The sequence below is a fragment of the Echiichthys vipera genome (assembly GCF_963691815.1).
Source record: "Echiichthys vipera genome assembly, chromosome: 2".
NCBI classification, from domain to species: domain Eukaryota; kingdom Metazoa; phylum Chordata; class Actinopteri; order Perciformes; family Trachinidae; genus Echiichthys; species Echiichthys vipera.
The window spans coordinates 16,915,794-16,942,543 of NC_139827.1; the positions used below are offsets into that span (position 1 = coordinate 16,915,794).

Consider the following 26,750-nt stretch of genomic DNA (forward strand, 5'->3'; position numbering starts at 1 on the left):
CTTGATGAAACCAAAAAAACTTTGAAAGATGAACTTGGCAAAGTTGTTAGCGGGATGTTTTTACATTGGAATTACACTTTAAGTTTAGGAATAAGTTGAGAAAATTGTAGTGTCCAAAAGAAAAAAGGGCTGTTTGATGGCAGGTTAAAGCAGTGAAAATTCTACATATAGCGTGCACTTAAGCTGAAATAGATTTTTTTTTTGGTGGACCTTTTTAAGGTGACTTTTGTAGGTTTTGTTTTAGCTGAAGCTTAAGACCTCAGACCTGCAAAATCAGTATCTTCTTTTAAAGGTATAACAAAGACTTTTCATGAAAGTCAACAAAGTAAAAGTGTACAGAAGCGTACTGTAAAACTTCAAGAATATTTATTGAAAAATCTTTGGTTTTGTGTGTGCGCTTTCTCCCACCGCCCCTCCAGCTGTTTTTAATCTGTGAGCGTGTTAGCCTGGCGAGAGAAGGTACCGGCATCTTATACTGTGAGAGCAGATGTGTTGGTTTAGCATTGTAGCGTTGAACCTTGTTTTCAGCAGCAGCAGAGTAGTTTATAAAAAAAAAACCTGCTGCGCTGTACAGCACCTAACAGCAGACAGGCGCAGTTAGAGCCTAGCTGGTGAACATACTGTAGTGGAGCATTTAGCAACTAAAGAGCCAGATAGTTCTCTGGGGAGTTGGTGGAGAGCAAAACAGAGCTTACAGGAGAGTAAATATTGGACTTACATTCACCAGGTGGCCAGAAAGATGACTTTATGAATGCTAAAATGCACCTGCTGTGTGTAAATTAGCAGCTGTTTGACAACACATATTCACAAACACTTTGATAATAATATGTCAATGTTGTGTTTGCAGATTTTTGTGCTGTATGTGTGATTGGGGGGGAGGGGTCTATCTTCTCATGCCTATCTAGCTGCACAGTTTATAACGCCCCCATTAAATCTATTTTATCCCTCTGATAGTGGTTACAGCCAGCTGTCTGTGCATTGTGCTCTGACGATGGTGATGGAATAGCGGCTGTCAGTTAGACGCCAACGGCCGCTCCGATGTTGATTTAGTGCTAATTGTTTATTACTTACAAGGACTTGAGGAGCCAAGGGATACAACTAAAGCTATTCAGTGTGAAGTAAAATCACTATCAAATGAAACTTACAACACCAATGATTTCTAAAGCCAGCCTCAACCACCATTAAAGCTGCAGTCGGCAATTTTTGATTTATCCTATTCACTGAAACCGACACTATGGTCCGATAGAACAACATGAATCAGCCAAATTTAGAAGAAAAAAAAAAATGTGCCTCTACGCCTGTTATTTATTTTGCAAAACTCCACAGTGCCTGGTTCATCTTGTCCACTCAGGGGAGGGCTGTGTGAGAGCTGACTGTCAGTCACAGTTCATGCACACGCCACACATCCCCCCTCACGCACATTACAATATCACTATCACTAGAACCTAGCTGCTTATAATCAGCACAGAAACAATGACGTGTATTGTCATCTAAGAAGTATGAGCAGTTATGTACGCTAACCAGGCATATGCTAAATGACATTAGCAATTGCTATCTATCCGCTTGTCCCCATTGGGGTCGCTGGAGCCGATCCCAGCCGACATTGGGCATAATCGGGTACACCCTGGACAGGACGCCAGACAAACAGCGACATACAACCATTCACACTCACACCTACGGGAAGAGTAATCAATTAACCTTGGAAGCCGGAGAACCCGGAGAGAACCCAGGCAGACACGGGGAGAACATGCAAACTCCACACAGAGAGAGTAATTTGTGTATGTTACCAGGCTTTAAAAATGTGTAATGATTGTAGGGTGCTTTTGTAGGTGTTGCCTGAAACCTTCACGCAGAAACTCGCTAATGCAAGTGAACAATACAGAGTGTACAATGCTTTTTGAGACCAAATGTGTGGTGTTTTTCCCAACTGATAAATACAAGCGGTAGCCTAGTCCTAAATATGAAATATAAAATAGCATAGAAATATGAAAAAAAACTCAAATATGTACACCTTACAACTGTCAAATAAAGGTAGAATTACTGACAAAATGAATTCTTGTTATTAGACATAGTAACCATTTAAAGTTGAATTCATGCAATTAATTTTAATACGTGAGAGGCATATGTTACACATGCTGCTCCCAAGGAAATCAATTTGAAAGAAATCTACAATATGTTCAGTTCACCATCGTTTATCATTTTCACCATGGTCTGCAGTTTGTTGGGGGGGCTTTTAATTATATATATCCATTATGTGTTCGAAAAGTTGTAATAATGTTAAAAGTCTACATTCTGCATGTTTTGCCTTCAGACAATAAACAGATATTCATCATCCATATTTCTGATTTCATCAGGTACCTCATGAATGTGACGTTTGAAGGCCGAAACCTGTCGTTCAGCGAAGAGGGTCACCAGATGTTCCCCAAACTGGTCATCATTCTTCTAGACAAGGACCGACAATGGGACAGGGTGAATCTCCTCTCCTCATATCATTTCCCTCTCCTCTTCATCCTCTCCACTTCTTCTTCACCTCTCCACTTATTTTCTTTCTCTCCTCTACTCCCTTCTTCTGCCTCTCTTTCTCTCCTCTCCCCTTCTTCATCCCGCTCCACTTGTTCTTCTTCACTCTTCCTCTCCACTTCTTTTCTCTCTCCTCTTCTTCCTCTCCACCACTTCTCTTCATTTCATCTTCTTTTTTTCTCTCTTCTTCTCCCCTTCTTCAGCCCTCTCCACTTATTATCTTTCTCTCCTCTACGCTCCACTTTTCCTCTTTCTCTCCTCTTCTTCTCCTCATCTCCTCTCCACTTCTCGTCTCCGCTCCACTTGTTCTTGTCTCTCTTTTCTTCTCATCTTACTATGAACCTCTTTCTGTGTCCTGTTCTGTCCTTCTCTCTTCCTTTTATGCTTCACCATCTGTGGTGTGTCTGTCACTTCTTTATTTGGAGTGTTGCCCTGCCACTTGTACAGTACCTGTTACAGTAGCCTTTAGGTCACTCAGCCCTCCTCCCACTCACTCATGTAGGTTGGCAAGTGGGAGAGAGGCTCTCTGACGATGAGGTACCATGTGTGGCCTCGTTTTGAGCTGTACTCTGCAGCGGAAGAGCGGGAGGACCACCTGTCCATCGTTACTCTGGAGGAGGCGCCGTTTGTCATCGTGGAGGACGTGGACCCGCTTAGTGGGACCTGCATGAGGAATACTGTGCCGTGCCGCAAACAGCTCAAACTCAGGTGAAAATTTAGACTTCGAAATTAACTTATTTATTTGGTCTTATTTGATTTTTTCCCTAAATACATAATTTTAAATCAGATTTGTTTTTTTTCCGCCTGAATCCAAGTTCAATATTTTAGTCAAGAGTTAAAAAAATAGAGCGCTTTTTCTTAATGAATACGGCAAGAAGAATAAAATCGCAAACATAAATTATTTCTTTTTTATTTCTGCTTCCAATAAAGTATGCATGTCTTCAGTGATAAATGCTCACTGTCATGAATTATTGTACATTTTCTATTATTTTACATTTCCTTTTTATTTGCATGTCACTGGTTGTCACCACTGCAGGGATTCTCCTTTTTTAAAACTAATAATATATTCATTTTCAACCTCACACAATCTTACAGATTGTTTCGGTCACTATTGTCCTGAATTTGCTATTTGTCCAAAGAATGCCTCTAATAGCGTCATATCCCACATCTTAAATGGAAAATGCTATATCCAAAAAGAATATACAGAATATTGTCGTATTCTGAATCATAGTGGAATATCAGTGGGCATTAGGGCTGCAACTGACACGGGTGTCAGAAAAATGGTTTTACTTAAAAAATGACTCAAGACAATTCGCAATCCATCTTGAGACAAAAAATCCATTACCAAAATAGTAAATAGTTTGTGATTCATTTAGTTGACACCTAATTGATTAATCAACTAATTGATGCAGCTTTATTGTGCATGTATATACAGTCTCTGAACAGTGCCTGGTGTCTACTCTCTTTTTAGTGTGTGCTAATCAGTGAAGCAACCAGACAGAGTTTTTGGTTTGAATGGAAACCTGCAGACTCAGCATGTGCTAGTTTTATGCACCCAAACCCAAATCAACCTTTTTCTTTACTTTCTCTCCCCTCTTCCTCTGTACCACCTACCAGCAATCAGACAGGTGATTCAGGGATTTACATCAAGCGCTGCTGCAAAGGTTTCTGTATTGACATCCTGAAGAAGATCGCCAAGGCGGTCAAGTTCACTTACGACCTCTACCTGGTCACCAATGGCAAACATGGCAAGAAGGTTAATGGGACATGGAACGGCATGGTGGGAGAGGTGAGTGAGACATTTTTCTCTTTACTTTACACATAAACACAACCACTCAGTTTATTTTGCATTTTTGCGCAAGTATATTTAGGGCGTGTCCAACTCCACATTTGCTGGTTAGATGGCTCATATTCTGGGCGCAAAGTACGGTGCAAGGGCAGGGTTTGTATTTAGTCTCTTCTCTCTTCTCTTCGGATGGCATCCAAATCCACTTGATTTGTGGAATTTGTAAACAGAACTAAACGTTTAGCTTCACTGTAGTTACTGTTCCTCGTGCATAAATCCGCTCTGCTTGTGAAAGTGAAAACTAGGTCGGTCTGAAACTACCAATGACTGTAGCCCTCCGCTGTATGGCGGTTTGGTCAATTTCATACAGACCTGCTGGCATATGGGCTGAGGATTTTGGATTTCACAGCTGGCAGAACACTGCAGCACAATGCTGGACACCTCACAATGCAACCATTGTTGAACAAGCAGAGTGACTACACTTACGATCTTATTATATTCAGTGTGTTTCTCTGATGTCCGTCAGAACCAGTATACCAGTACATTAGTTACAGGTCTGTCTATTAATTGGCGTCAATTTAGCTCATCATTATGGGTGGTGTGCCACTGGGGGCATTCAGTATCCCTCCCACCACTTAGCTATTTCCTTAGAAGTGAAGTGTGTTCAGCACTGCTCCCTGAAGACATGCAACACTTTTAATAGGCCTGTGAATGTTCTCATTCGTCCAGGTCATCATTATCCTCAAAGCAATTTCAGTCAAAAAACAACTGGACTGGTTGTTTTTTAATAATGACACAGAAAAAAAAGTGCTAAAAATAATCTTCAACTTTTTCAGTTCTATTATAGGATGAGAACAGTTGCGATCTCAGAACACCAAGGTTTTGAAGCTTCTCTCTCTCATTGCTTTCATTTAATGGAGGTGGGGGTTGAAACTTATCACTTAATGTTGACCAGTGGAATATTGGGGATATTGAATATATAAAATATAATATAATATTGAATACAGTGCACAAAATGTAAAAATCAATTAAAAAAAATCAGTAAGTAAGTATGTAGTCTGATACTAATTCAAGGGAGAGTTTTGGTTTTGGTGCCCATAGGAATGTTTAGGGGGCTAATTATATCGTCTGAATATCTTCTACTCACTGTCTCCGTCAGCCGCCGAGCTGCACATGTTCCCCACAACCTGGCCTGAGGGGGAGCTAAGATCAGCTCTGCAAAACCTCAGGAGGAGGACAACGAGGCTCCTAATCAGAGATGGAGAAAGAAAAAGTGTATGGAAGAGAGAAGGCAAAAGGGAGAAAAGCAGCCTCAGGGAAAGACCCACTTCTCTTCTGCACACATTATGCATTAGACATTCAGCACAAACCTTTACAAATCGATGTGATGTACAACTTGATTGATTATGGCATAGAAAGAGTGACTTTAATATTATCTTAGCACATAGTTGAGTTACAATGTGCGCTACTATAAATCTTTTTTTATAAAAATCCTGAACTATACATCAGCATAGAGGCAAGGCTATGCAAATGTGCAGTGCCTACATGCATGCATGGATGCATTAATGCATGACCTGTAATGCCTATACAAGCAGCTAATGATTTCATTTGATTGGATGGGAAATGGGACAACAGACACAGAAAAAAGAAGAGAGAGAGAGAAAAATAAAGCAGGCCTCTAAGAAGAAGTGTGACAAACAGAAAAAACAGAGCATAGAATTCACTCTGGCATATATATATATATCCCTTATTAACTAAGTCTTCTGGCCCGAGGCTCCAGAAACTAAGGGCTAAATATACCTGAACACACTCCGAGGAGAGATGTGTTGGTGGGGAGTCGAATACTGACCCAGTGTAGTAATGATCCCCTTCTCCTCGTGCTCTCATCCTATAATAGTGTGTTTAAGGCTCTCATCAACAGGTTCATACGGTATCTTATAAAAACCTATGCACAAAAATTCATATAAATCCTTACGCGATATGACATTCTATTTAATGCTGTGCAACGGCGACCTATAGGTGACCGTGAAAGTTAAATCTAGACAACAGAAGGTGACGATTAAGTTTAGGCACCAGAATGACTTGATTCAGATCAGAAAAAAGGTTGTGGTCGTTGTTTGTGAGTCTAACACCGGCCCCCTGGGTCAAAGACCTGTGTTTTTTGGACACATCCAACACCCCAACCCTCCTCCCTTAGCAGATTTTAGATACTACTACTACTACTACTGCTTTAGATACCACATCACATGATTTCTTACTTTTTGTAGTTTTGGATGTTACATAGTTTCTACTGTAATAAATGGATTACATTGTAATTATTGTACAATGCATTACTTTTTTGTAGGAATATGTATGAACAGTACTTTTACTTTCCCCCATTATGTTTCTTTCTTTATTTCACCTACCTGTTTTTACACCTAAACCTGGGAATATTGACCTTCCATGTCCCCTTCCTGACTGTCTCTGTCTTTTTGTGGTTGACCCTCAGGTGGTGTTAAAGAATGCCCACATGGCAGTGGGTTCACTTACCATCAACGAGGAGAGGTCAGAGGTCATTGACTTCTCTGTGCCCTTCATTGAGACTGGGATCAGTGTCATGGTCTCCCGTAGCAACGGCACTGTGTCCCCCTCCGCCTTTCTTGGTGAGGAGAAACGCATGTGGTGCCTCTGGCATATGTACACTTACATGATGGTATATACTTATATACGTGGTATATATCGTATGATAAATGCAGAAACAGATTATAAGCAAGATTTACACAAAACAAGGACATTGCTTAATTGTGTTCCAGCAGCACCAAACAGTTTGGTTACATGGTGACATAAATGCTGCTGTGAACATCACTTGAAATGAAATGCATGTACTTGTACGTCAACATTATCTTGTGAAAGTGCTAATGGTTGAGATTGAATTTTAATGTTTGACCTTTTGAAATGTAGTTGACAAGACAACCTCACCACAAGGTCCATTTGTTGTTCTCAAGTTGTCAGAGTTCAAACTCCCATTGTTCTGAACACTTGAAAGACATCTCCTTCCTTTAAAATGTGTCCTTAAAGTCCTTAATGTTGTAATCCTTAAGATTTCAGCCCTGGTTGATTTGGAGACAACTGTTGTTACCGTGGTTACGGCAAGTGTATTACTATAATATGTTACATGTCTCAGAAAAGCAAACACTTGTTGAGCAGCTGCTTTGTCAGAAATACAACAGACAAAAGAACTTAAAAAGGAAATCAGTCAATTGTTGTCCTTTTTCCATCATGCCATGTAGGGATGGGAATCAAGAACCGGTTCCGGTTGAAAACCAGGAACTAACTGGAATCAATTCCTTTTGTCGATGCGTGGCATGTTTTTCTGACAGTTGCGTGTTGCAAAACAATGATGTCAAACTCATGAGTCATGGTGATATGGAAGAAACTGTCCAAAGCATGGTGTTACAATAACATTAAATTCGACTACGAAAACATATACAAAAACAAATGCTGTACAAATATTCTCTCATTTCAGCTACACTGTGTTCAGACTCAGAGATGACGCTAAAAACCTGACTTCCTATTCCACACAGAAAATTGATCAGGAATCAATAAGGGAATCGATAAATAATCAGACTAATAAGCGGAGTTGATACCTGCACCGAAAAGTTGGTTACCTTGCTGAGGAGTTGTCACAGGTCATTACGGCTGCTCCTTCTTTTTCCATTACTCCCTGCAATATCTAAAATAGATCCAAACATGTACACATACAGTATGTTTGATGCTTCAAAATACACTCTTAATGTGAACTAGCAGCAGTGGGACTTGTTCAGTTCTCATTGGTAGGAACTTAATAGAGCTCTGACAGGGCTGTAGGTGGATTAAAGGTAAACAGTGAGGCTGATACCAATCCATCCATACTGACGAATGATAATGCATCAGGGCACCAAAATGGATATTGATGACCAGTAAGTTGAAATCAATAATATCTCTTTCTCTCTCTCTCTCTCTCTCTCTCTCTCTCTCTCTCTCTCTCTCTCTCTCTCTCTCTCTCTCTCTCTCTCTCTCTCTCTCTCTCTCTCTCTCTCTCTGTCTCTCTCTCTCTCTCTCTCTCTCTCTCTCTCTTTCACTTTCCTTACCTCCTGCAGCTACTTTTCAACTTTTTCCTTATTATAGCACCGCAAATGTCACCCTGTAAATGTGGGTGTATTTTGATTGGCTGACAGTGTTTCTTATGTTGATTTAATTGCTCTGAAGTGATCTTAGAGATATCGTTAGGTATTGTTTCATTTTAGTAACTTCAACATCCACTAGAGTTGATTTCTAAAATTAGATTTTTATAGTTATTGTTTAAGTTTTAGCTCTTGGTGTGGATGGCCCTTGATTCTGGGTTATCTGCTGCTTTGTTTCCCGTGAATCCAGTGTGCGTGTGAAGGTAATTTGAATCCAGCACCAAGAGTGAAAACATATATATGGAGAGCTAAGTGTAAATAAAATGATTAAAATGCCAATCATAAATGATGGGCAGCAATACTGTAACATTAAAGTGTTCAAAAAAATAAAAAAATATTTACCATGTGCTGATGAAGATCGTGTGATACAAAGCCCCAGAGCAGCTACTAAATGGACCTTGTAGTGAGATTGTTTTAACTGCAGTGCTATGGCGCTTGTCCTAAACTGTTCTGTGAGTGAAAATTGCAAAGCTGAGTGCAAGTGGTGAAAAATGTGCCGATTTCAATGAGGACATCTGTCCCTTCACACCTACCTACTTTCCTCTCAGTTTCTCTCTTGAGAAGTACTTGTTAGTGTTCACACAAAGGCAGACAAAATCCATCAATGTGTAACATCGAGCACATAGTACATAACGTCTGAATACAAATAGTCATTTTGATACCAGGGGGTGATTTTACCATTTTCTTTAATTTGGTTTACAGTTTTTCTCGTTTGCTAAGACACATTTCTTGAAAGCTTCTCTCCCTTTCTCTAAACTTTGAACACAAACCCCACTTTTCAAGCTACATTCACAAAACCTCAGACTCTTCTTGCAAAACCAAACTTTCACCTCAAAACAGTTCAATCTGTGCCCAAAACTGAACTGTGTTGTCAAATCGTGCCCCAAGTCAATCAAAATTAAAAACACTACTGAGCAGTCACAACACTACATAGAAAAATAGAAAACACAATGCTCAGGACATGAAGCTGAATGTATGTTGCAAAACAAAAAACCTGTGCATTTAGCACTTGTACACAAAGACAAAAAACAGAAATCGTATGCATTTGCCACTTGTGTACATGTGCCACCTGTCCTCCCACCCCCATGTGACAGTCTTTCAATTCTACAAAAAGAGAACATGCAGATACAAAGAATATACATGGAAAACTAGGCCTACAGACAGTTAGACTAACCCTCCATTACAATATTACAGTACATTGGCACAGTGATGTACTGAAACATATATTTACTTACAGTATATACTGTGGTACAGTATATACTGTAATATGTCATACAGTAATTTGCTCTCAACATGTACGTACTTTACTATAATGTCAAAAAAGATAATTACCTGTTCTCTTCTCTAAATCTTCGGATTATGGTGGACACAGTGAATCTAGCGGTGTTTGGTTGTACCCTTTGTCCGGCCTCCTTCATGCTCATACCATGGACAAGAACATGGTCAATCACAGTATCTCTGATTTCATCAGATATTACTGTTCTTTGTCTTCGCTGACCACCTTGATCACCTCGACCACCTTGACCTCCTTGACCTCCTCTCACACAAACTCTTCCTCTCAGATTTCTATCCATTGTAGTGCCTCACAAATCAGTGCTCTCTGAACTGGCTTTATATATTCCCTCACATCATTAGCCACAAGTGTGATCAATTTTGAGTTGTTGTGTTCAAGTAGTGACAACCGTGCTTTAATTGTGTTTGGCTTTTGCCACTTGTGCTTACCATTATGCAGCACAGGTGCATCACAATGAAAATGTGAAAAGTTGTGTCTAAACAGGTGAAAAGTGCTCATGGTTTTGCCAAAAGAGTGATTGATTCTATCAGTGAGTTCAAATTGGTTCAGACAACAGGGTTTAGTGTTTTAGCAATTGAGAAAAACTTTAATGAACTTCCTCTCTCTGTCTCCATCCCTCCCTCTCTCCCTCCCCTTCCCATTTCCTCTGCAACCTGCTGCACCCACCCACTCCCTCCTCTGTCCCTTCCTCTCTGTGTTTTAGAGCCTTTCAGTGCTGATGTCTGGGTGATGATGTTTGTGATGTTACTGATGGTGTCGGCCGTGGCTGTTTTTGTGTTTGAGTACTTCAGCCCTGTGGGCTACAACCGCTGCCTGGCAGATGGGCGAGGTGAGAGGATTGCACACACACAAACACACACATACATGCGCACATGCTCAGACGCACACAAAATCCGACCCAGTCAATGCATTCTCCAAAAAGGTGACAATGAGGTACATTTTCAGGCAATCTCATCTGCTGAAATCAAGGATTAATCGTAATGTTTTGTTACCTTGAATGCACCATTCAAACAGAGCCCCTCATGTGCTAAATTACGTTGACAATCCCCTCTGAATGAGTGTGACTAGAGTGCTGTGACTTTCGACTCGATGTCGCGGAGTACTTATCTCCATCTACAGTCACTTAAGCTCCTTCACTAATGAAAAGGATCATTGACAAAAGCCAGATAGGCGATCTTAAGTATTCTTAGCATCACTGTGTGAACAAAGACTCCTCTGTTCCTCTTGTTCCTATGTTTTTTTCATTTATTGTGCCAAATATTACACAACATTGTTACCATGCCGCATCTAGGGTCATAAAACCGTTGAGTACACTTGTACACACAAGTAGATCTATTACTATACGTTGAAAATACCGTATGTGTCAGGTTTAAAGGTGTCTGACAGTAGGGAGCAACAGCGCACTGTTGAATCAAATTCAGTTCCAGCCGTCCGTATTGATTTGCCCATTAAAATCAATGGTTCAGATTCAATCTATTTTTTCTCCAGGTTTTATACACCCAGCTCTGTTTGACTCTCAGGAGTGCATTAGGCTGCCACAACGGCAGCCATTCAAGATAAAATCAGAGGTGTGTTATATTGCTACACTTTTTATCAAGGACCAGAGGTAATGGTGTTTGGTTTAGAGTAATGTTAGTTTTGTAGTGTACAGCAACAGTGTATGGTGGTTTAATCGTTAGGTTATGTAAGGCTGTTGTCCTATACTGCTGCTCCAGCTGTAGCATAATTGTAGCCTGTTGTGTGCCCAATCTCCCCCTCCCCCTTCTCTCTCTTACTCCCTGTCTCTGATGCCAAAGAGCTACAGTAGGTAGTGTTTCCATCCTGCTACCTTGTCATGCTGCCATAGAGGTAGGTGGAACAGGGGTAGTCTGTAACAGTGGGTTGTCACGGCAGCGGCTAGAAGAGTACATCCTGCGATCACTGACAAACTAAAGGACGGGAATAAATCCGGTCTTTGTCGCCGCCATCCATCAAGTGCCTCCCACAACGACGGTCATAAGTAAATGCAAATAAAGTGAAGTAGCAAAGTAGTACCTGGGAGCTGTGAAACTAATTTTTTTGCATCCTCTTCCCTCTGTTATCTTTCGTGGTGCACCTCCTCCCTCCCTTCCTCCTCTTTTATGTCTCTCCCAGAGCCCGGCGGTCCCTCCTTCACCATCGGTAAGGCCGTCTGGCTGCTTTGGGGTCTGGTTTTCAACAACTCTGTCCCCGTGCAGAATCCAAAAGGTACCACCAGCAAGATCATGGTGTCAGTGTGGGCCTTCTTCGCTGTCATCTTTCTGGCCTCCTACACTGCCAACCTGGCTGCCTTCATGATCCAGGAGGAGTATGTGGACCAGGTGTCGGGCCTGTCAGATAAAAAGGTGCGAATTCAAAGCAATGTGAGGGGCTGTTGGGCGGAGGAGCAGGTGTGTGAAAGTATGTAACGCAGGGTGTCTTATATAAACAGAAACTGAATGTGCTTTGGACTGTTGTTCAGACAAAAACAGACAGCTTAGGCTTGGGAATTATGACCGGCATTTGTAACTTTTTTCAAACATTTTATAGACCAAACGGTTAATCGAGCAATTTAATTAATCAAAGCTGAAGTTGGTAGCTTTCTATGAAAAATATATTTCTTTTTTCATATTTGCTGAAACTGTCAGTATTGTTTTTTACATAAAATTTCCAACTCCAGCTTTAATCAGTAATGAAAATAATCATTGGTTGCAGAACTTGACCGATCTTTTCAACACTTATATGAGCTGAATGGTGGGTCTTTATTTTTGAACCCGACCTGTTGTACAGTACATGTTTGTCTGTCTACTAAACACAGCTCTAAGCATTTTGTTAATTTTGAGTTTCCAAAAGTGCAGTCCTGCTCAACAGTGCATTAAACCCTATTTGATGCAGCTCAGTGCCTTTTCCATGCTAACGAGCACTCCTCTGTCATTTTCTCTGTGTGATTTCTTTTCCGGAAAACCCCCGCCACAGTTCCAGAACCCTAACGAGTTCTCGCCACCATTCCGGTTTGGCACAGTGCCCAATGGGAGTACAGAGCGCAACATCCGCAACAACTACCGGGACATGCATACTTACATGACCAGCTTCCACCAGAAGAATGTAGATGAAGCGCTGTACAGTCTGAAGACCGGGTGAGGAGGAGAGAGATAGAGGGGAGGCTGGAGAGACAGATGGGGGGGTGGGGTGTGTGTAGTTGAAAGGATCACAGCAGGGAGAAAAGAGCCTGTGTGATGGAGCTGTGAGGTCCTGTTCTGATGCAATACAGAGAAAAGATGATGAAGGAATAAGGAGAAAGAGGAAGAGGGAGCATTCTGGGCGATGTGGGTGGGCAGCCAATGGAGCTGTGTATGAGCCTACCACTGGCACCCAGAATAGCAGCGTAGCCTGTGGTTGATGTGAAAGCTAGCTAATGTTCACACCCTCTGCCTCTGAAGTGCAGGCTAATACCTTCCTTTTCTCTTCACTCTGTCTTCTAATGTTTTCATCAACTCACTGTTAAAGGATTAAAAATGCAAAGCAGTCATGTACCTCTGGAGTTTGAGCTGAATGACCACAGAGGCCTGTAGAGCCCCGAGGCACCGTTTTATGGTTTCTCACCAAGCTAAAGAGTGTCATGTCAGTTTACCTATCAAATCAGTCAGAGTTGATCTGGGTAGAAGAGAGTAAAATATAGAGAAATGTATGACGTTTGAAACATTGAAGGAGATATAGAACAATTGGACGGTGTCAAGACTTACAGACATTAGGAGAGTAGAACAGTTTAGATTGAACTGGGAGGTTGAGTTTGGCTAGTGTTTGTGACATGACATATAAGACGAGTTACGTTTGTAACAAAGATAGGTAATGTGTTACAAAGTGTTGACAAAGAAAATAGGAAAGAAACAGGAAAAGAAAGATTCCAACCACGTCTTGTTGCCTTACTCGGCAGAGGGAGTTGTTCAGTTGTCATGGAGATGGTTTAGATTTTACCATGTGACTGAAAGTCCATACTGAGGTCACATGATGACAGCTAAACTATCTCCATGACAACTGGGCAACTCCATTAGCTGAGGAAGACCATGAGATGTGATTGAAAGCTTCAGAAACAATAAGTTAGATTTTGTATAGAGAATTGTTTTGTGTAGTTTACAAAGTATTTACTGAAGTGGCACTGCTGCTCTTTTTCCTTGGTTATTTTTTTAATTTGAAAAAAGATGTTAGCAAAAGTGGTTTCAGAATGGGTGGTGCACTATAAATTAGTATGGGAAACCCAGGAATACAACAGATTAGAATAAAATAATCAGTGATTGTATCCAAAATCACTCTCTACCTAATATTCTGCATTTAGTTTCTGACATTATTTGAGACAGCGAAATTCAAAGTGAAATCTCTCTCTGTATAGTGCCCTCACAGAGTGCGTTTACATGGACATGAATAACCCATTTATGTTCGGGTTATTGGAGTATCCTGTTTATGAGTTTAACCATGTTAACGTCATATCCCGTTTTCAGAAACCTGGATAAACCCGAATATGCTACCTGGAGTTCTGCTGCATGTATACACCTTATCTCGTTTATTGAGTGCCGCCGTGGCTGTTACCATAGCAAAATAATAACAGTGACGGCGAAATGGATGGTGAAAGCGGTTCACTTCTGGAGCGACGAAGAAACAGTTATGTCTTTCTATAATGAAGGAATTAAATATATTTATATGGTAAAAGGCATCAAAATGCTGACCTATTTAAGACTGTTTTGTTCAGGTTACAGGACGCCGACCTCCCAAGGTGAACAGTGGAGCAGATTAGGTCACAGTGAAAAATACTAAAGAAACTGTACTACGTGGTCAAACGTAAAAACCAAAGAAGTGACAACAAAACAACACAATAATTCAAGGTTAACCGTTGCATAAACGTCAGTAAATAGCAACAAATAAAAGTTGCAGTTTGTTTTTGTAAACATCACAGTGCATGCGCAACATAGAATACAGTAATCAGTTACCGGGTTACTGGTATTTATCATGTATATGGGGAATATGAATAACCCGATTTCTCTCTGCTCATGTAAACATAATATCTCGAATATGGTCATAACCGGGATAAGCCTCATAAACGGGTTATTCATGTCCATTTAAACCCACTCACACTGTCCATAGAATGCACACAGCCTTTTCCTAAATATCACTCAAGTTTTGCCCGGCAACCCTTCATCTTATGAACCCATACATTACCAATTATTTCCTTTTAAATTTCCTTGAAATAAGGGAGCAATTTGTCATTAATTATAGCTGATATAGAGAGTTTAATTGTTGCATTTTCACTTAATTAATTCCAATTAAATGCTAAGCCAGCGTTTCCTTGAGTGTTTTATAGCACAGCAGGTCGTCTGCACATGCAGAAACGTACACAGGGAAGCAATTGAACATTAATAGAGAATACAATCTCCAATAATAAATTAATGATGAATGAATATTTACTAAGTTTACAAGGAGAGGATCCTACATTAAAATTACTCCTGAAATCAAGAACCATTTTTAAATTGAACACAGCTATATAAACAGACTAATATAACTGTCTTACTCTCTTGGTATCAAATTACATTGTTTTGCTCTCCAGGAAACTTTCAATAAATAATTACAGGGAATAACGGACCAACAGGACTAAGTGTTATCACTCGCTGTTAATATATGTGTGAGTCACAAGTGTCCTAAAATCTCAATTTATTATAAACAATTTTGTGGGAATAGTGATGAACGAGTGAGCAAGGGAGTAATTCCGGACACATTCATTCATCGTCACTAAAATATGATTGGAGGTACACAAAAGTGTAAAAGTGTTGTTCTGACACATTTCCTTCCATCGCACTCTTCAGCAAACTGGATGCCTTCATCTACGACGCTGCAGTGCTGAACTACATGGCGGGCAGAGACGAGGGCTGTAAGCTTGTCACCATCGGGAGTGGCAAAGTGTTCGCCTCCACCGGCTACGGCATCGCCATCCAGAAAGACTCTGGCTGGAAGCGAGCTGTGGATCTGGCCATCCTCATGCTGTTTGGAGATGGTGAGGAACTTGAATACGACTTTTGTTTTTTTGAATGAATGAAGAGGCCTTATGACTGTCATCATTCTAAAACAATAATGATGACATTTCCATTTGTCTTTTCTCTTTTGCTTTTGATATATATAGAGGTTTAATAGTTGCTTTTAAAGTTGCACATTATAGTTAATGGTTTAAATGCTGTTGTATTTCTTTTGTAATATCCTCACAGTTTATATCCCATAGATAGGGTCTAAAAATCATTTCACCATCTAGGAGGTACAATGTTGTAACAACCATATTTTTTTGTACCTACTAATACATTTGAGTTCTGAAGCTCATTGTATGCACCAGAACAATGACAATATAGGAATTTTATTCTATATTATAGGATAGACAAATAGATCCACTATTTTCTTTTTTTTTTTTAGAAATTCCTATTGTAGCCTAATTTTATTTCACTCTGTATAAACAAAAAATAACTTCCCTTCAGTGTTGAATCACTTTTCTGGAGTGCAATGAAGAAAACAAAGTGATCACTTAGCTTAAGAATCATAAAAGTGATACTCTTATCGATGTATTAAGGTTGGAGACGTGACAGGCAGCTGTGAAGTTGCTGTGACTCAGAAGGTGCACAATCGGTAACAACCCGAGAACCTGCTGGTAGCTCCTGGCAAACGATGAGACAGTCGAGCTGCAGGATGAGGCCTCCTGAGCCAGGCTGGCACAGTTCATTTCTTAATCAACAGTGAGGCACCAGCAGGCCTGAAGGCTACAGCTGCTGCAGTTGTACAAGTGAAAGCTTGAGTGGGGAAGGGGTTTATTTAGTTGGTAACTCAGGATGTTCTGGCAGCACACTGCAAAGGCAAAGAGAAATATTGACCTTAACTAAAGAAAGAGCTCTGTGGATGCTGTTGGACTGTTGTTACCAACATATTTCTTCAGTGTCACATTGACCTTCTTTACAAGTGGTTTAAAAATGTTGTTCTGGACTATAGCATCTGTACAGATTTTTCACATTGGTCAATGACAGGATTTGAGTTTGAGAGCCTTCAGGTATGAACCACATGCTTTTGTTTACAATCACTTTCGTCCTCAAATTACAATACAAGCTTGGCATCATAAAAGTAAAATCCCTCCCTGATTTTGACTAGTAGATGTTCTTTCTGAAAGCTTGTTAGCCACCTTAGAAGAAGCAGACATAAGAACTGTAAAGAACCGGCCTACAATTTTGAAATGTCCGTGAATAGCTTAAACCATTTACCACTGCCAATGGCTGATAAGTGATGTGCAGGATTAGATTAAATTAGATCATTCACTGTGGGAAGGAGTTTGCAGAGTGACCGCAGAGCAATGCTCTCAATTTGTAGGTCGGGGTTTTTATTTTGAGCCCATCTGTTTTTTGTGTGTTTTGGGTAGTGACTGAAAGAAGCCGGCAGGGTGTCTGGCGTCACTCTGAGAGAATGACGAGTGCAGTGACCCACGAGGACCTCTGTATCGAGCTGCTAATGTGTCATGATGAGAGGATTGAGCCAGTTGAGGTGGTTTGTGTATGTTGGTTGGATGCCTATTTGGCACCACTGTTTGAATGGACTCAAATGAGACAGAGGTCGGGGTTGATGCAGGACACACTGTGGGATATTTCCCATCAGTATGGACTGAAAATGAGATAATAGAGCTTCAGGTTCAGACACATGAAAAGGCCAATGACTTTCCAGAGAGAGAGGTCAATAACAGCCACTTCAAAAAAAAATAAAGCTCTGACTTTCAATTTTTTTCACTTTATAGACCCAGCAATGAATCGATTAATTGAGTTAATTAACAGTCAGAAGAAGAAATGCTGCCCCCGCTTTTAAAGAGGGAACTGAAGTTCTGCGGCAAATAGGGAATAAAAGATTTTTAAATGCATCACCGGCATTGGTTTTGGCAGCACTCAAACAAAGCTTTATGTAAAAGGTTGTTTTTTTGTTCCTGATGTGAATCTTGGCCTTTGGAGAGTACACCTACAGTAGCACTCCACCTCCAGAGATAGTAGGCATTCCATACTGCTCACCGTCTGCTGCATCATATATTGTACAGCACGTTGACACACACACACACACACACACACACATGGTTGTCTTCGATGTGCGATCACTTTCTATCCCAGTGTGTGTGATGGGTGAAGGGGTCAGTGCAGAGAGAACATTCACCTCGGATTAAATCTTTAGGAGCCAAATCGAGTCAGACCTAGTCATACACTGCTGAGTGACGTACAGTAAAGTGCCAGTCTGTGTGTGTGTGTGTTGGGGTGTGTGGGTGTGTGTGTGTGTGTACATAGGATGTGACTTTGTGCACGCTTAAGCGTCTGTTCCCCAAAGATCAGACATGTCTACACAAATTTACCAAATGGAAGTAAAGTCTTATTGTTCTGTCGTCAGTGTACACAAGGCCAACACATCACACATTACCTCTCATTACCTCAAGCAGACTGTTCAGCTGTCAGCACTCATACGTTAAACCAGGTAAAGAGATCAGACTCATCGATGTTCACCCGTATCTGTCACGTCCTGTTATAGTCCAGATATAACATGACATAAGTCATATGAGCAGGGGGAGACGATCAGCAACGGCCTACTATGAAACTGAGCGCCACTTCATCTGAACAGACACAGGATCAGGAGGGAGGTGGAGAAAAGAAAGCTGTAGATGAAGGAGGAGAAGAAGGATGGGAAAAAAAGATGGATAAGACTAGAGGAAGGAGAAGAAAGCAGCAAATAATTATTAGAATATAGATTTCTATTACATTATAGATTCCGCTTATTGATCCAGGGAACAGAGCGTACCCTCCCAGCTCCCGAGTACGAAGAGCGTTTAATCTTCAAATGAGCCCATGTGTGAATACAAGCGCTCACTGTGCGGTATTTTCACAGCGGGCGAGAGCCTGTTGATGACCTTTCTATCATTCTGTGGCTGACACCTGGAAAAACAACCCTCTGGGGGTGAAAAAGAAGAAGTGTGATTTATACAAAGAGGCCAATGAAAATGTCTAACTGGAGAGATCTAATACCAAAAATCTGTGCTCTACAACTGTTGCCAACCTGCGCTATAAATAAACAGTTTGTCAAGGACTGGCTCCAGCACATAACTCACCCCAACACCAAATACTGTTTCTCTTTGTGTATGGTTTAAACAGATTATGTGAACGTGTTAATTAGTGAGCTTTACAGGTGCTTTTGGTCGGATTTTTGAAGCTAGTTGTTTTACCTGGCTTCCAGTCTTTATGCTAAGCTAAGCTAATTCCCTCCTGGCTCCAGCTCTGTAGTGAATGCACAGACATGAGAGTAATGGTATTGATCTTCTCGTCCATTTCAAAAGAAAGTGAAAGAGTGTATTACGGAAAATGTTGATTTATTTAGTTCATGAACAAAATAAAGTTCTGCTTTGTTTCTAGATTTCATATGTTTTTGTCCACTTTCTGTTCATCAGCATGATAGAAATTGATTGTCGTTAGACTGCCACTTCACACTTTCTGAGGTTCGTTTAGGTAAAAAACTAGTGAAAACTTGCTAACACACACACATCCAACAGTTTTATGCAAGCATTGGGATAATAAATACTCCCTTGACGCACACAAAAACAGACCATCAGTGCAGATCAGACAAATCTCTCTGGACGTGTCCTCCCCCTTTAGCTGTCCCCTCAGGGATGTGTAACTGAGGGGGACACATTTTAGGTCGGAAACGCTGGTCACATGACAACACACACTTCCTCCCTGAGGACCGTCAAGTCCCAGTAGGCAGTTGGTTTTTTTCCCACAACAAGGAAGGGATAGCCTTGTATAAGCAATCCTTAATGAGGATGATCCTCAGGGGGGCTTTCCGTCAAAGTAATGCAACATGACATTTGTTGCATGTACATGAGACCTGCGCTGTTTTTGGCATCAACTCCCCATCCAAAAAAATACACCCTCTCGTTTTGGACTCACACTTATATGGTCAGAGACCTACGGGCAAACTCATCCAAGTGCAAAGGTCATACAAACATTAATACAAACACACCGATGCATTAACCTGTGTATATGTGTCTCTCTGTCCCCCAGGTGACATGGAGGAGTTTGAGGCGCTGTGGCTGACGGGTATTTGCCACAATGAGAAGAATGAGGTGATGAGCAGTCAGCTGGACGTGGACAACATGGCGGGTGTCTTCTACATGCTTGGGGCTGCCATGATTCTGTCATTACTCACCTTCATCTGTGAACATTGGTTCTACTGGCAGCTGCGCTTCTGCTTCATGGGTGTGTGCTCGGGTCAGCCCGGGGCCACCTTCTCCATTAGCAGAGTGAGTGTGTTTGGGTTTTATTTTAGGTCTGACCTTTGTCCTCCTGACAGAAAGATCACCAGAGTAGTGCTTTTCAAACCACTGGCTGTGGTTGAGTTGTATCGAGTCAGTCAGGAGGATACGATGACTCACCTGACTTAACCTGTGCCTTTTTTTAGCCCTGACGGTCGTCAAACAACAAAACACAAGTTAACAGAATTCTGTGCAAAACCCAAAAAATCTTCACCTGTCTTGTTTCTACAGCCACACAACAAACACTGCAAGTCAGGAGAGCACTATATTACATTAACTCAATATCATTAGCAGTACAAATATGAATTTCAGCCCAATCAGACCCAATCCAAAAACTGCATTTATGTGCCTTTCAAAGTCGCTTATTAGTTTAAAATGTTGCATTGCACATTTTCTTTATTAGAATAACCATTACTATTTGAAAATTAATGTTTGTACATTGAAGATTTAAGATGGCTATTTTTAGATGTAGAGTCATTGGTTTTCGATTTGACAAAAAATGTTACAAAATCTATTTTATTAGAATTTTGAAGGTGTTAAATATGTGCGCTCTTTACAGAACAGTAACACAACTAACCAGTGAAATCTGCAGTGAAATTGGTGTAAATGACTGTAGCTACGGGGCATAAATGAATGTTCATTAAACGTGTCGTCTGACCACGTCTCAAGGCAAAAGTGTTTATGGCTGTTAGAACACTCAACGTCGGGATAAAGGTGGCCGTTACAGAGAGACTGAGGCGAGACATGATAAGCACGCAGTCTCTCCTCAAAGGCATTCACTCGTTTTCACACATGAAATGTAATTTGGACAAAAATGAAAAAAGAGAGGCGAACCCCGTTATCCTAACTTTCTCACCTCCTCACACCTGACCATTCACTGCATGAAGTGGGTGTGATTGTCTGAGGCCCCGTTCACACCTGACAGTAACAGCCTCCCTGAGTGATCAGATCACAAGTGAACGGCTCTAAGTACAGGTGTGAACGCACCCACTGTGATCTGATCACTCCGACCACATTCAGAGGTGGTCACATTATTTTAGCAGTGAGAAAACGTGTCCTGGGCCACATTAAAAGACCACCTACTCAACTGTAAGTGGAACTACATATTCATTCACTGGCTTCATCCACGACGTCCAAGCCTTAGGTAGCTCCCCTTGTATTTTGTCGGCCTCTGCATTTTTAAACATTGAAATTTTGACTCATGTCACAGAAAACACTGAAAGTAACTCTTGTGTTTTGGATGTTATTATCATGACGGCAATGTGTGATTTTTAGTTTCATAAAATGTTCCCAAATTCACAAATATGTAACATAATTACTGCAGACGTCTGCTGTTGCTATTTAGAAGCTTGCGAACTGGCTGTAAAGCGATGGATAAACACATTTATATATTATTAGAATATTTATTTTTCTTTATGCAAACAGAAATCATGTACATGTTTATTTGCATATAGAGCAGCGAAATGAGATCCGATCACAAGTGGCCACTAAAGAGCATGTGGAGACACATTCTTACGCCAGGTGTAAACAGATGTACTGAAAGCTGTTTGAGACACGTGTTACTGCCAGATCTAATCAGGTACAGTACTGTTTGAATGTCCAACAAGCACTCGGTTAAAGCATACTGGCAATTTACTCAGGTTTTACTCAAGTCATTAACCTCTCTGACTTCATAGAGGTCAAGAGTGATCATCTAGAATGTGAATCTTTGATTAAAGCATTACAACCAATAAAAAGCACAGGCAACTATATAGTGAACTGTGAGAGGGGAAAAACTATGTTGATGTACATCTGTCACCTGGATCGCCATAAGGACACACAAGAAGCAGTCATAACAAGTGTTATTGCTTGTGGCTATTGATATGTTGGTTGACTGCGAGACCAAACAGCATCAGAATGCGAGCATCACTGAAGCCTCAGTCCCTGATGGGGTTAACAAAGCCTGCAGTCTTTGATGCAAGCCCACTGTTTATCAACTTTATGTTGCCGAAATTAAAGCTACTTACTGTGCCGCACACTCTCAGCTGGTGACCTGAAGGTGCGTTTGTGAATAAACTCGTCTCAGCGTGCTTACGACTCCACTCAGGTGGGTCACTTAACAACGTGTCTCAGGGTCATTGATGCAGGCTGTTCAGGTCCATATAAATAATCATATGAGGTGTAATTCATTTGAATAATGTTACCTTTTAAGAGAGGAGGGTGTTTGTTGTTGCAGGCAAATTGTCTCAGTTATTATTTGCCTGAGAAAAGGACACCAGTGATTACGTGTTTGGTGTCTCTAATTGTAATGTCATTTGGTTTTACAAAAAAAACTTAAAACACAGATGTGGCCTTGAGTACTTTAGAAACACAGCATTCTTTTTTTTTAATATATTGGCAGGAATAACCTTCTGTCTCTGTAGTTTCCAAAACGGCTTTTTTATGCAAAACACAAGCTTTTTGCATGGTAGCTTTACGAATCGATCTTTGGCTCTGAAATTCTTGAGACAGATTTTACTTGTTGCATTACAACATCCATTTGAGGTGCTTCTACAGCCACTTATCTTTAATAAATGCCCACGCCTGGTTTAGCTCTCAAGTTGATTTGTGAGAAAGAAAAAAATGTCAAGATCAATGTTCAAGAAAACTGCATTTCATGTATAGTAGAAAGTGTAAGGATGGACAAGTGATGAGAGTACAAAGGGCTAATAAAATACAGAGGAAGAAAAAGAGATCAGTTAGCCAGTGTCATGATAACGAATAAAATGGGTAACAGAACCAAGGCACAGTAGAGAAGAATAGACACAGGAACCTGTTCTATTACCTTTCACAGAAGCTGTAGTAGCTATAGATGTAGAGAGATATAGACAGACAATCCTATTGGAGCGTCTGCCTCTCACCCGAGCACCAGGAAACTGAGATAAAACAGACAACAAAGAGAGAATGGAGGCATAAAAGAAAAGAGGGTTGACGATTCAGATTCATGAATGTGGCTCGGCGACGGGGAAAGTGACTAAGAGACAGACAGAAACTGTTTCTGACAAGTTGACGCCGTTGAGGAATGTTGGCTGGTGGGTAGTGTGTCCTCGACCTTTCGGATTTGGCTGTCGCCTTGACCACAGATTCCCTCAGCCGCCATTTAAACACGCTTGTTTGACTCCACTCGCAAAAGGCTTTCCCCTCTCTTGAAAATCCTGCTCATACCCACAAACCAAAACAAACACACACGCACACACACACACACACACACACACACACACACACACACACACACACACACACACATACACACTCATACTGATGGATAATGACGCTTTAAATAGACAATTGTTAATGCATGCGTCTCTCGATATCAATGCAAAGTCGGACAAACTTTTACAAAGTGATTAATTTCCATGATGATTTTTTCTCACAAAAGGAGAACAAGTAAAACAATCCTGAGGTAGAAAGCCAGTGGCACCAGTGTCAGCTGAATTTAAATGACATTGATTAAACCTATCGATTGGTGGTCAAAACCATGAGCTTACTGCAGCCCTTGTGTTATCAATCAAGGCTTTGATCGGCTCCCTCAGCGCTGAGGTGGAGAGCTGACAGGCAGCCGTAAGGGTGCATGCTGTTCCCCTGAGAAAAGTCATTAATGAACTCAGCCCCTGTTAAGGTTTAATAGTGTGTAAACAAGAAGGTGGTCAGAGACAACACAGAAATACATTAACCTCTCTCTGCCTCTGTTTGACTCTCTCTCTCTCTCTCTCTCTCTCTCTCTCTCTCTCTCTTTCTCTCTCTCTCTCTCTCTCTCTCTCTTTCTCTCTCTCTTTCTCTCTCACTCTCTCTCTTTCTCTCGCTCTCTCTCTCTCTCTCTGTGTATGTCTTTCTGTGTATGTTCTCTGTTTGACTCCCTCTCTCTGACATTTCGTTCTTGATTCCTGACCTCTGCCACACATTTAACTGTTGTTTTCCTCGCACTTGGGCTTCATATCCTACCACTCTCACTCTTATTCTTTCTTCTTCCCATGGCCTGTCTCACCCTCTCTTTCTCTTTCTACCTCCCTTTTCTTCTAATTTTTACCACTCCAGGGTATCTACAGCTGCATCCACGGGGTACAAATTGAGGAAAACAAGTCGACCATAGACTCACCCTCGGCCACGATGAAGAAGAACATGAACAACACCCACTCCAACATCCTGCGGTTGCTCCGCACTGCCAAGGACATGACCGCCGTCCCGGGCATTAACGGCTCTCCGCACGCCGCCCTGGAGTACAGCCACAGCGGTCGTGACGCGGCTGTCTATGATATCCAGGAGCAGCGGCGCAGCTTGGTGGGTCACCCTGTCGACTGCAAGTCAGCAGCGCCGCCCTACATGCCAGAGGACAACATGTTCAGTGACTACATCAGCGAGGTGGAGAGGACTTTTGGCAACTTGCCCCTGAAGGACAGCAACCTGTACCAGGACCATTACCTGCACCACCACCCGGCCTCGGCTCTGGGTATGTCCGGCCCCCCGCCAAATAGGCCGCGTAGCTTAGGCAGCACTAGTTCGTTGGAGGGGGGCATGTTCGATTGCGATAGTTTAGGGGGAGGGGTAGCGCCTATCTTCACCACCCAGCCCCGGGCCTCCATGACTCACAGGAATACCAATAAATTTGACCTGATTGCTGGCCACACACCTACGGATTCCAACCAGAGTGGGTTCAAGGGAAACAATGTGTACGGGAGGTTTTCTTTCAAAGGAGGCGCATCCAGCACAGGGCTCATCGGGGGTCATGAGAGGTACTGTGGTGGGGGCGGGGGAGGCTCAGGGGGTGATGATGGGAACATTCGCTCGGATGTTTCGGATATCTCCACGCACACCGTCACCTACGGCAACCTGGAGGGAAACAACAAGCGGCGTAAGCAGTACAGGGACAGCCTGAAAAAGAGGCCCGCCTCGGCCAAGTGCAGACGGGAGCAGGACGAGATAGAGCTGAGCGGCCTCAGGAGGAGAGCCCACCACCACACCGTCCACCACCACTTCCCCCACGGTCCCCTGGCACACCGCACGGTCTCACCTCCCCTGGAGCGGAAGAGGGGAGGAGGAGGGGGTAATTCTTCACCTTACGTATTCCGCAAAGACAAAGAGAACCTGAGGGATTTCTATGCGGACCAGTTTCGCTCCAAGGAGGGCAAGGCCAAGTGGGAGCAAGAGGGTGGAAGTGGAGGAAGCGGTGTGGGCGGTGGTAGTGGTGGTGGTATCTGTAAAAGCTTAGTACCTGTAGAAGACTTCCTCAAAGGTAAAGGCAAGAAGTTGGAGTGTAAAGGTGGGCTTGGCTCAGTGTTGGCAGGGCAGCAGGCCCACACCTGCTGGGAGAAGGGGGTTTCTGGGTTGGGAGGGGGGGGCATAGCAGGGGGTGACTGGGAGTGTCGTAACTGCCACAATGTGTGTCACCACGGAGGAGGCGGCGCTTGCCCAGCCAGCGGGGTTGGCGGTAGCAGCAGTCGCCCCAGCTCCGCTAGCTGCAAACGCGGTGACTCCTGTAAGATCCAGCCAAGCAACCTTTACAACATCAGCGAGGATCACAACATGGTGTTCGCTGGAGTGAAGAGTAGCGTAGGACCCAGCCAAACCCAAACTCAAGCACAGCGCAGGAAGCTAGGGCCAGGTGGGAGGGTGTTACGGAGGCAACACTCGTATGACACATTTGTGGACCTCCAGAGGGAGGGGGCAGGCCGCATGGGAGGAGCTGGCGGGGGCGTTGGGGGTCAGTTCCCCCAGCCTCGAAGTGTGAGCTTAAAGGACAAAGACCGCTTCATGGAGGGCCCCAGCCCTTACGCTCACATGTTTGAGAGGTATGCAGGTGAAAGGGAGTCTTCCAATTTTGGAGGAATAGGCGGGGATAGGGTGAAAGGAGGCTCCTCCTTCAGTTTGTTCCATGGAGGCGAAGGTGGGTTGCATCAGCGGTCGGTGGGGGAGAGAGACCAGAGGGACAGAGATAGAGCTATGATGGGAGGTGGGGGCTGTGGTGGTGGTGGTGGTGTTGGTGGTGGTGGCAGCAAAGGGGCCGGGACTTACTCCTTGTCTAAATCTCTCTACCCAGATAAGGTGAACCAGAACCCCTTCATCCCAACCTTCGGCGACGACCAGTGTCTATTACACGGCGCCAAACCGTACTACGTCAAAAAGCAACAGACGCAGCAACAGCAGCAGCAGCAGCAACTTCTCAACAACAGCCGGGGAGGAGGGGACTTCCGCGGCTCCATGGGAGCGGCTTCCTATTTGCCCGCGTCCGCCACCGCTGGGGTGATGTCCAATGTGGCCCCCAGGTTCTCCAAAGATCTGTGTCTGGGCGGGTTGGGAGGGCCCATGGGGAACCACCACGGGGTCAGCAAGCTACTGCCTGTGGGCAGGGACACGTTAGGTTTGGGGCAGGGACAGAGACCCTTCAACGGTGCCAGCAATGGACACGTTTATGAAAAGCTCTCCAGCATTGAGTCAGACGTTTGAGGGTGAAGACAGAAAAAGAGAGGGAGAAGAAGATGAAGATGAAGTGGGTGAAGAAAAGAGGGAGAGAAACACGCAGATGCTGATGACCTCTCTTTGTGAAGAGAACGAGACACAATACTGTGTGTGTTGTTCTCACTCCACTAA

General features: G+C 42.5%; 1 protein-coding gene across 1 annotated transcript in view; it reads left to right on the forward strand.

Moving 5' to 3' along the window:
* Positions 1-26,606, forward strand: part of grin2bb (glutamate receptor, ionotropic, N-methyl D-aspartate 2B-b) — a gene marked incomplete at its 3' end in the record, with an annotated part of 79,941 nt that extends 53,335 nt beyond the window's left edge. Inside the window, exons 5-14 of the mRNA XM_083921659.1 lie at positions 2,355-2,469; positions 3,023-3,228; positions 4,138-4,309; positions 6,795-6,948; positions 10,506-10,631; positions 11,936-12,165; positions 12,776-12,936; positions 15,652-15,839; positions 19,897-20,135; positions 24,201-26,606. Coding sequence (XP_083777785.1) covers positions 2,355-2,469; positions 3,023-3,228; positions 4,138-4,309; positions 6,795-6,948; positions 10,506-10,631; positions 11,936-12,165; positions 12,776-12,936; positions 15,652-15,839; positions 19,897-20,135; positions 24,201-26,606 — 3,997 coding nt within the window. The remainder of the gene's footprint in view (positions 1-2,354; positions 2,470-3,022; positions 3,229-4,137; positions 4,310-6,794; positions 6,949-10,505; positions 10,632-11,935; positions 12,166-12,775; positions 12,937-15,651; positions 15,840-19,896; positions 20,136-24,200) is intronic.
* Between the last annotated feature and the right edge of the window lie 144 nt (positions 26,607-26,750).